The sequence below is a fragment of the Schizosaccharomyces pombe genome (assembly GCF_000002945.2).
Source record: "Schizosaccharomyces pombe strain 972h- genome assembly, chromosome: II".
Classification (NCBI taxonomy): Eukaryota; Fungi; Ascomycota; class Schizosaccharomycetes; order Schizosaccharomycetales; family Schizosaccharomycetaceae; genus Schizosaccharomyces; species Schizosaccharomyces pombe.
In genome coordinates, this window is record NC_003423.3 from 512,882 (window position 1) to 522,670 (window position 9,789).

Sequence of the window (9,789 nt, forward strand, 5' to 3'; positions counted from 1 at the left end):
GATGCGATATCGCTCTACTCTGGTTTGCCAGCAGATATAAAAGCAATGAAATATTATTTCTTTTCTTACTATTACTAAAAAAATTGTTAATATTTATCACTATCATCTCAATTAATGAGTGACATGAGAAATTTATACCAAAATAGATATTTGTGGCACACGAATATTTTACCAACTTGAACACAGTATTAGCAGTAAATTAGAGAATTTTGTAAATTCTGTAGAAATAAAACGAATTTTTCATAGACATATATTTATATCAATAGAGCATTCGAAGTGGTGGAAGAGCATACAATTGATTTTTTCATCGAATAAATTTCAATAAAAAGAGAAAATTTAGAATTATAACAATTTCTCACTGTCAAACGTTGATCACAAGGATATAAATAGTTTTTTATTTTATTTCATAAGTATCTAGTCAGTTGAATATAGTATCGAAGAAAAATACAATCAAATTTCATTGTTTTGTTCATGAATTCCCGGTGAACCGAGTAGCAGTTGCTTTTCTGACATTGCGAGGAAAAAGCCTTTTTTAAAATGTAAGATGTTTTTTAGTTTCAAAATATGCACATACGCCATTCTAAAGATTGCAGGAACATCGTAAAATGCGAATACATGGAGATAATACCAAATATCATGTCGATATTACAAAACCTCTTTTAATTTATAAAAGCAGCAGCACCTTACAGAAATGATTTCACAACCTTCATAATACAGCTTATAATAATATGCATTCCCAAATCAAGTCAATTCTCATTTCAATAATAATTAGTACAGAGAGATAGCATAAAAAGTGGGTCAAACAAACCATACGTTTAATTATATGAAGTTTGAGATGAACATATAAGTTTCTTAATCTAATTCAACAGTGCTAAAGCTTTAGGAGACTTAAATAACCATTCCCAGACAAACCAGGTTCTCCGATGGTCAAGGGCAAATCAACGGGCAAAATGGGCCTATAAAAAAATGAAAGGTGTTAAACTGTTTATGTTTACAAAGATAATTGGGTTTTTATCAATTTTTTTTAATTAACTATCATTTCAATGCATTGGCAGTCTCCCTCTGGGCTTGAATCCTAGAATCCAACGTTTTTGCCATTCAACTATTTAACTATTACCAAAGTGCCATTACGACTTTGACCAAAAACATTCAATCACTAAATGAATATAAAAAAACAAATTTCCCATACATTAATTACTTAAAGCGTGAAGTTTCAGCAATTCGCGATATATTTCATTGATGTTGTAGTTGGTAAATGTATTACCTATCTTCCAATCCTTCACCATTCCCCAAGCGCACAGCACAATTTTTTAATAAAACGATTATTATACATTATGCCGAGTAATTCAACTCCCGCTAATGAAGAAAAAGAGGAAGAGTCTGAAAAAATTCAGAAATCTCCCGTAGACACACCCCACACGCCTAATGGCTCAGTTTCCGATAATGAAGAGAATGAAACATCGAGTACTGGAGAAGTAACCCGCTGTGTTTGTGGAATTGTCGAATCCGACGATGAAGCTAGTGACGGGGGGCTGTATATTCAGTGCGATCAATGCTCAGTTTGGCAACATGGGAACTGTGTGGGATTTGCTGATGAATCAGAAGTTCCCGAGGTATATTATTGCGAAATATGCCATCCAGAATTCCATAAAGTATATCAAAGGGGCAGAGGGTAAGTGTTGATAACAGATGAGCTTAAGGATTTAAAATGGATTTACCACTGAATACCTAATGCTTTAAACTAATTGCAGTGGTTTCCAAATATCTCCATTTTATTCTTTTTTCTCTTCTAGCAATTAAAAAAATTGGGTTTTTCAACTATTGTTACTAACTTCGCCGCAGGGCTAAACAATCAAAGTATCTTGGAAATGGAAAACCTATAGAAGCCAGTCAAACAGAAGAATCTTCATCTACTCCCCCATCTCCGGCAACCAAAAAGTCGTCTAAGCAACGTCTTACTATGAATTCCAGAGACGCCGCTCTTGATTATGAAGAGTATCTTGCAATTGCTAAGGAAAAGTCACTAATACCGAGGAGATCTAGAGGGTATGGTCATTGATATTCATAGATGATATACTAACTGTTTTTAGGCGAACTTCATCGAAGTCTCTTTCTCCACCAGCTCCCCAAGATGAATCGCAAGGAACCGAAATAAATTTAAAACAAAAAATTGAAGAAGAGAATGATGAAATTTTAGAAGATAGTAAGGAGTCGAAGGACGAAAACGAAGAGAATAAAGAAACCTCTACTACTAATGTCGCTGAAACGGATGCCCCTGAAGAAGAAACTGTAGATACGGTTGAGGAGATTGCTGATGAAGAAAAGCACTCAGTAAAAGAGGAGTCTGGAGAAGCATCCCCTCAAAGCTCACAACAATCTACCATTACTTCTATTTCGACCACTACTCGGTCAACGCGAAAAGCTAAACGTGAAGCAGCGGCAGAAGACAAAGCGGATCTTCCAGCAGCTGTCGCACCGAAGCCTTCAAAAACAAGAAAGGTGGGAGGAAGAAGAGGAAAATCTAGTTCGAACGATAATCACCGAATTCCTCAATTACATCCGGATGGAACGTTCGTAGAGACCATAACCAAGCCTAAGGGATTGCACTCAAGAATCACTATGACTGAGATGCGGCGAAGAGTTGCCTCTATGCTAGAGTATATTGGACATATTCAAGTTGAAATGGCAGCTCAGTCTGCTGGTAATCAATCATCCACAAAGTCATCGAAAGAAGGCCCAGAAGAAGAGAAGGAAACTCTTAGGATGGTAGACAATCTCACCAGGGATTTATTGCATTGGGAACAACGATTCAGTCGAACTTGATGATGCTGTGTACTGTGTGAATTTACATCAGTAATATTAAAAAAAAGAAGCAAAGGAAGAAAAAAGGAGAAAGATGTGTTCAATTGAACATGTCAACATACATATATTTTTACTTTTTTATGATCTAATGGTTTCCTTTGTTGATTTATGATAGATATTTTGATAAAGATTTAGAGTTCCTTTGATGAGAGGGATATAATTTTTGTTTGGTTAATTGAAGAAATATAATTTATTATTATTTACAGGTTAAACTTTTGTATATTTTTTGAAATGAGCTATGTTTTTCGAGTACACCGATTTCCAAGTGAATGAGTAAAAACGTTCAAAAGTACTCACTAATTTAATAAATACAAGAGGTTTTGAAACTAAAAAAAAAAAAAAAAATCAAACGTAGAAAACACCACAATAACTACTTTCTGAAGGAAAATCCATCTTTCATTAAGTGCCTATTAAACCAGCTACAATATAATGTTATATAAGGCTTGGTACTGGAGAGGAAAAAAATAAATCCTGATTATTCCATCAATTGAACAAATATTTTAACTAAGTGTCTAATGAAAACAATTTCTACTTAAAAAATAGTACTATACATACTTTATTTACATTGTTGAGCACAATGTCAAATAACGAAATGCATTGTATTTCTCTATATTAGCCCTACCCTATGCCTAGAAGAGCAGTCACGACTTTCGTCTAGTAGAAGAAACGCTTGAAACAATCTCTACCTTCACACCAAAATGGCCCACGAAAACGTTTGGTTCTCTCACCCTCGCAAGTACGGAAAGGGCAGCAGACAATGGTAAGCAAGCATCTTTTTTATACACGAGTGATGTATTAATTCATAATTTAGCGCTCACACTGGTCGTCGTCTCGGTTTAATCCGCAAGTACGGTTTGAACATCTCTCGTCAAAGTTTCCGTGAGTACGCCAACGACATTGGTTTCGTTAAGGTAAGAGAATTTTGCTGTAACTTTCTTTTAAGTTTGCAACATCTGTTTCCGACAGCATATTAACTAGTTTAGTACCGTTAAACATGAGGCTATTCATATACTGAATCAAAACCGATTTGTGTGAAATATCATTTTGTGATGCTTTTGGCATTATAAAATATTTTGAATTTGTAAGGTTGAGCATTGTAAGTAGCTATTGAATTTGTAAACAGTTGCAATTTGAGCATGTAAAAAAAGCGTAACTTGGTATGAAAGCAGTGTATTTATTTTCATATGATTGTGGATTGCGAATTGTTATTCGCATAATTAATTTGTAGCTGATTGTGCGTGTGATTACTGGTAATTAAAGTGTTTTCTGGCTGAAATGTTTATTTGGGCGGTGCTGAAGCACCAAGAATATAAAGAGGGGAGTAAAGCATAGAATTGTTGCACAAGCCTGAAATGCTAAAAAAAACTAAATTAATATAAAATGTGTCAAATGAGTACAAGGGCATGCTAATCTACAACCTTTCATTCCCTAAATAAAATATATTTTCCTTGCATTTGTAATTTTAATGGCATAACGTTACTTTAAAGTGCTGCACTATTTACGAGTAACAACAAAAGCTTTGGTGTGACTGCTTTTTGAAGATAGACAAGAAACCCTGCACACACATCTCAGCTTCTACCCCGAGCAATTCACTAACAAGATGGTGGTATGTTATAAATCATCAGAAAAACACTAACAAAGTAGTTGGCAGTTGATCTCTTAAATCCCAGTCATGAATCCGAGATGCGCAAGCACAAGCTGAAGCAGCTTGTTCAAGGCCCTCGCAGTTTCTTCATGGTAAGTTTTCTTGAAAATTTTTCTCCAACAATAGTTTGCTTTCCAAATGCCAAATGTTTAAAAGAATGAAACCTTATTCTAATTCTGTACTTTCGAGAATAAACTGTTAATATTTTTCAATTTGTTGAAAGTGGCAACATGGTGGCAATAGGGAAAAATTAGAATGGTTTGAACTCAAAGACTCATTGCTAACTATTTTTTTAGGATGTCAAGTGCCCTGGATGCTTCAACATCACCACAGTTTTCTCTCATGCTCAAACCGTTGTTATTTGCGGTTCTTGTGCCTCTGTCCTTTGCCAACCTACTGGTGGTAAGGCTCGTCTTATGGAGGGATGCTCTTTCAGAAGAAAGAACTAAAAGGTCTTGTTCATATCTTGCATGTCTTGATTATTGAATAAAATTTTGTTCTAGGCATGTGGATGATATAAAATTAGATGTTTTTTTAGAAATCCTGTTATTGTTAGAGTGTAAAAATAGTCTGTATATTCAGTAAATGGAAAGTTTAAAGAACAATTGCACGTTGTTGGTATTGTTTGACCTAAAGATATTTTCTTTTTAGCATTCGGTTAGCAGTAATTGTATATCTGATGAACTTTAGGTTGAACTCACATGTGGGTTAATTCATAGGGCTCATTATGTGTAGTCTTCAAGTATTACCTCTGCACATCCTCTTTCACTTGCTTCTTCGGATTTGAAAAACACTGAAGCCATTGAATATTGGTTTGAGTGCTCACTGTTCTTATTATGGTATAGCTATTTTGATATTCATTGTTGGACGTGACTGCATGAATTGTCGTTGTTAGGGGTTGTTTCATTTACACTAAGGAAAGTAGAGTGTAAATGTTAAAATTTTTTGCAAGAGCGTTAATAATAATCATCTTTACAGTCTAAATGAACGCAGCTGAATGGGTTGCTGAACTAAAGAGGAAAAGCCAGATTGAAAGTTTTAAAGAGCAGAAAGGTCTCGTCTATGATGATCATATTGAAAAAGTCCTTTATAGTGGATCAGTGAATGGTACTTTACTTGTCATTGAAGGAAATTCTTGTTCTGGAAAGACCGAGCTATTATATCATTTAGCTTCAAATGTATTACTTCGAAGTTCGCAAGAGCTGGTGCTAATTGTCAGCAGTGAATGGGACTGGAGCATCAAACGACTCACGTTTATTTTACACGAACGTCTGATTTCATCGAGAGGTGTTTCTCAGACTTGTAAATGCAATTGTGCAGTGAAGTTGGAAAACGAGTCAACCGTTCACCTTCAGAACGCTGCACGTGAAGATGGTACTGATGAAGATATAAATTCTAATTCAGTAAACGACGTATCTTTATCCAGTGGTGAGACAATGCTACAATTTCCCGAGCACGAAGAACAGCATGAGTGTAATCGTGAAATGGAACAACTGTATGAAAGTGCCTCTTCTACCGTCTACCCTTGTTCCTTTTGGGAGGACGCAGAAAGAAAAATTGATGCTCAATGCGCAATTCTTTGGCCAATGGAGTTTTCTGGCGTCGTAGAATCAATCCCCCAATCTACGAAAGATTTGCTCCGGATTTGGAAGGAAGCGAAAATACAAATGCATGAGGATTTTCGTTGTAATAAAACAGAATTTAATGAAGCTTGCTTTGATGCTTCATCAAGTAGGCTAGGATGTATATTGATGGATGGACTTTCTACCTTTTACTGGCAACTAAGACTGGAAAGAGGATATACGCAAGTATATGCAGACTTGCAGAATCGTTTATGTACATCGTCAAAATTGTTTGGATGCCCAGTAGTTTGTACAAACTGGTTATTGAATAATAAGCAACATCTACCCATCCAATGCAAAAGATTTCGATCAGAAAGGAGAGCAAATGCGCGATTTTATTTGGAAAACTGTGTAAGTAAACTAGGAGAAACCTTTTATTTATCTGTGAAAGGTGTTCAAACAAAAACTGAGATGGCTAGTCCGTATAGTCAGCAAGAAATGGAAAAAGTTTAGAAAGATTCGTAATGGAATAATTAATACAAGGCATGAAGATTCATATATTGTAGATCTAATGCGATGCGTCAAGAACGAACGAGATTTGGACCGAATATTGAATAAGCTAATATTTTTGTTTTTCACTCAATTTTTTTTTTCTTAAATAATAGATTAATAATCAAATTTTTTACTATACATAAATGCAAAGCGTATTTGTAAAATAGTAACATGAACAACATTGCTTTTTTGTATTCATTTTGAAAGCAAGACATTATTTGTAATATAGTTTCTAAAGTAAGCAACTGTTTGCAAATAATTTTCTGTGTGTGTCAATTTTTATTTATTTATATATATATTTTTTTTATCATATTTTGTTTACATTTCTAAGAAACATGCTATTGTTCTTAACTTGAGGTTTTATTTTTATTTTTTATTTTTTTAATTTATGAAATGGACCCATTTAGTATTAGAATGTTTGTTGAATTCATGGGATGATACAAGAAAATGATAATGTAAACAATAATAAAAAATAAGACAAATGTTCTTCATGTATGTTAGACGTGTAATAGTGTTGAAACCAAAAAAAAATTAAAATTAAAATAAAAACAGCAAATATCAATTCATACGTATGTTGTAACTATTTGGTAAGTTAAATTTATAAAATGGAAAAACGAATATAAAATCGTAAATAAGAGTAAATAAAATAAAATAGTTTTTATTTAAATAAATAAATAAAAGGTCGTCTCGCTTTTTTTTTTTGTATTTTTTTTATTAACAGGTGTCCAAACTTCAATTAATTCAAAGTTCATAACGTTAATTATGAATTAGTATAAAATTTACAATTAATTCAAACAACTGTCTACGGCCATACCTAGGCGAAAACACCAGTTCCCGTCCGATCACTGCAGTTAAGCGTCTGAGGGCCTCGTTAGTACTATGGTTGGAGACAACATGGGAATCCGGGGTGCTGTAGGCTTCTTTTTATTCTTTTTGCGATTTTATTTTTTAATTTTATTGTTTACAAAGAGATTATAAGCCTTATGCTTTGTTAGCTTACTGTTGGGCTACTTTTGATATAATATAATGATGTCTATAGTTATTAAATATATAAACTATTAACAAAGTAGTAAGTTGAACAAATTGCGGAAACGTCTTGCATATATAAATATATTTTTTTAATTCTTTTTTTTTTTTTTTTTTTTTTTTTTTTTTGGTGATTGATGTTTTTAAGCATTAGTTTAAGTCTCTACAACAAATTCACCGAGGCCGAAAAAACACGGAAATCGTATTCTATTGATTACGGGTAGGAAAAAGTCAAATTTGAAAAAATGAATGGAACCAAATATGATTTTCTTGATCCATTTCTAGAAGCATAAAGTTGGGGATTGAATAGTTTAAAAAGAGATAGACAAAGGTTTAAAGGTTTCAGATGTAAGGTTTTAACTCATAGGAGAAGTCGTGCTCATTCACATGGAGTGAAGGAAGCATAAAGGAGGGAAGCAGAGAAGGATGGATTCAAAAGAAAGACTTTGTTTGCAATGCGAACGGTAATTTTCTAATGAGCGTTAGTGTACTGTTTCATAAATTGCTAATGCGATTACAAAAATCCGATTGTTCGTCTGTAACACAAATACAAGAGTGAAAAAACAGAAAAGGACGGAAGATTGCGGTCTATCAGATAGAAACATTGCTTACCAAACAAGCAAGCCAAAGAAACAGGACAAACAAATTTATCGAGTTTAACATCAACATCGCAAGCTAGCGCAATCCAAGTCATTGATTTGTCTATTGTAGTGTGCGATGAAGAACAACTGCCGTCAACCTTGGGTTTTATCAACAATGAATCGGCTTTTCTTATCATGGCACGAGATGAAGGAGGAAAAGATGGCTTTATGTATGGAAGAAAGGGAGAAGAAAAGAAAGAGAAAATAAAAAATAAATACAGAAAAAAAGAGATTCCAAGGTCCAGGTCGTAATGAAGCAAATTGCCAGTCAGTCAGCCACTCTATTGTAAATACCTAAATTCCATCCAAATGATTGACATCGGCAATGGTGGATTGTGGAGAAGAAAATTTTTTTTTTTAACCCCTTTGGATCCAGCTGGATAAAGATGGTTGGTATGGAAAAGTAAATGTGAAGGAAAAGAGGAAAACACTAGCAAACAAAAGAAGGTAAAGGGAAGCTGGCAATGTGGCAAAGTATAGAAAGGCAAAGTAAGACGAGGCTTGTACAGTACATTCATCATCCGTGTGTGTCCAGCGTATTTTTGTTTCATTTCATCAGGTGTTTTTTTTTTTTTTTAATTCTTTAGAAATTAAAGGAACCTACTTAAACCAAGGTACGGTTACACTACGCAAATCAGTGTAACGCAAGGGTCGGGCGATCTTTTCACCTCCCTGTCTATAAAACACATTGTCGAGCTTGGTCTTTCGCTACGATAACCCGTATCAACGGCATTTGAAAGCGAGTGCCTTATCCATGATAGACATGGATATGTTACAATGCTCTATAGCGAGATGGATGGAAAGTGTCCAGTATTAGGGAAAGAGGGAAAGAGCAAAAGAACAAGGCAGCCGAAGTAGAGTAAAAAAAAATCCCTCGATTTAGGCAGAAAAGGTGCCGCGGGAAGTAAGACAGACAATGAGATTAATCGGTGAAACAAAGCAACCAAAGAGAGAGAGAGAGAAAGAGAAAGAGAGAGCAGAAAAAGAGCCGAAAGAGAATGGCAAAAATGTATTGAAATAGCAGTGGAAGATGTGAAAAGATAAAAGGCGTCGAGAATGGATGAATGGATGGATGGATGGGTTGAATTGGATAGGATTGGATAGGATAGGATAGGAAAAAAAATTTATTTTTGGAGAAATTATTTTTATAATGAATTTTTCCTTGACAGATTTCAATAAAAGTTCATAATTTGATGAATTTATTTAATTTATTAAAATATATTTAAGAGGAGTTTTTATTAAAGAGAAGTTGTTAAAGAGAATTTCAGTAGTTTCATTTGTTTTAAAATAAATATATAAATATATATATTTTTTAATATCATTGAAAATGAGCATTTAGAAATAAAATAAAATAAAACTAAATTTAAGAATTTTTAATTCCTTTTTTTTTTTCCTTTTATTGTTATTTATACTTTTATTTAATATTATATTATATTATATTATATTATTTTTTTTCTTTTTAATTTCCATTTTCCTTCATTTTTTATTCCTTTTACTTCCT

At 33.7% G+C, this 9,789-nt stretch overlaps 4 protein-coding genes, 9 long non-coding RNA genes and 1 other non-coding gene across 14 annotated transcripts, besides 1 other annotated feature; 8 read left to right on the top strand and 6 right to left on the bottom strand.

Moving 5' to 3' along the window:
• Positions 1-106: 106 nt before the first annotated feature.
• On the top strand, positions 107-689 carry SPOM_SPNCRNA.4747. Its single transcript, NR_194104.1, has one exon. It is a non-coding gene; the product is annotated as a non-coding RNA (long non-coding RNA).
• On the bottom strand, positions 373-1,294 carry cti6-antisense-1. The gene has a single exon (NR_150241.1). It is a non-coding gene; the product is annotated as an antisense RNA (CUT) Cti6 (long non-coding RNA).
• On the top strand, positions 821-1,238 carry SPOM_SPNCRNA.4748. The gene has a single exon (NR_194105.1). It is a non-coding gene; the product is annotated as a non-coding RNA (long non-coding RNA).
• cti6 (Rpd3L histone deacetylase complex PHD finger subunit Cti6) lies at positions 1,274-3,072 on the top strand. The gene is made up of 3 exons (NM_001021119.3): positions 1,274-1,672; positions 1,843-2,046; positions 2,091-3,072. The coding sequence occupies exons 1-3, from the start codon at positions 1,335-1,337 to the stop codon at positions 2,821-2,823; spliced, it is 1,275 nt and encodes a 424-aa protein (NP_595212.1). The 5' UTR covers positions 1,274-1,334; the 3' UTR covers positions 2,824-3,072.
• Positions 2,205-2,853, bottom strand: SPOM_SPNCRNA.4749. The gene has a single exon (NR_194106.1). It is a non-coding gene; the product is annotated as a non-coding RNA (long non-coding RNA).
• A 389-nt stretch (positions 3,073-3,461) lies between the features above and the next one.
• On the bottom strand, positions 3,462-3,853 carry SPOM_SPNCRNA.4750. Its single transcript, NR_194107.1, has one exon. It is a non-coding gene; the product is annotated as a non-coding RNA (long non-coding RNA).
• On the top strand, positions 3,547-3,998 carry rps29 (40S ribosomal protein uS14). The gene is made up of 3 exons (NM_001021120.3): positions 3,547-3,622; positions 3,674-3,773; positions 3,846-3,998. The coding sequence occupies exons 1-3, from the start codon at positions 3,561-3,563 to the stop codon at positions 3,852-3,854; spliced, it is 171 nt and encodes a 56-aa protein (NP_595213.1). The 5' UTR covers positions 3,547-3,560; the 3' UTR covers positions 3,855-3,998.
• A 163-nt stretch (positions 3,999-4,161) lies between these two features.
• Positions 4,162-4,662, bottom strand: SPOM_SPNCRNA.4751. The gene has a single exon (NR_194108.1). It is a non-coding gene; the product is annotated as a non-coding RNA (long non-coding RNA).
• On the top strand, positions 4,440-5,103 carry rps27 (40S ribosomal protein eS27). Its single transcript, NM_001021121.3, has 3 exons — positions 4,440-4,468; positions 4,507-4,599; positions 4,804-5,103. The coding sequence occupies exons 1-3, from the start codon at positions 4,463-4,465 to the stop codon at positions 4,954-4,956; spliced, it is 252 nt and encodes an 83-aa protein (NP_595214.1). The 5' UTR covers positions 4,440-4,462; the 3' UTR covers positions 4,957-5,103.
• SPOM_SPNCRNA.4752 lies at positions 4,811-6,130 on the bottom strand. Its single transcript, NR_194109.1, has one exon. It is a non-coding gene; the product is annotated as a non-coding RNA (long non-coding RNA).
• Positions 5,261-6,764, top strand: rlp1 (RecA family ATPase Rlp1). Its single transcript, NM_001021122.3, has one exon. It carries the CDS (start codon positions 5,491-5,493, stop codon positions 6,580-6,582), a length of 1,092 nt encoding a protein of 363 aa, NP_595215.1. The 5' UTR covers positions 5,261-5,490; the 3' UTR covers positions 6,583-6,764.
• Positions 6,438-6,677, bottom strand: SPOM_SPNCRNA.4753. Its single transcript, NR_194110.1, has one exon. It is a non-coding gene; the product is annotated as a non-coding RNA (long non-coding RNA).
• Positions 6,765-7,372: 608 nt separating the features above from the next.
• Positions 7,373-7,613, top strand: SPOM_SPRRNA.29. The gene has a single exon (NR_151415.1). It is a non-coding gene; the product is annotated as a 5S ribosomal RNA (ribosomal RNA).
• Positions 7,525-9,789: part of a sequence feature (RNA overlapping with rRNA (SPOM_SPNCRNA.1366) was converted to a misc_feature.) that runs on past the window's edge.
• Positions 7,838-9,434, top strand: SPOM_SPNCRNA.4754. The gene has a single exon (NR_194111.1). It is a non-coding gene; the product is annotated as a non-coding RNA (long non-coding RNA).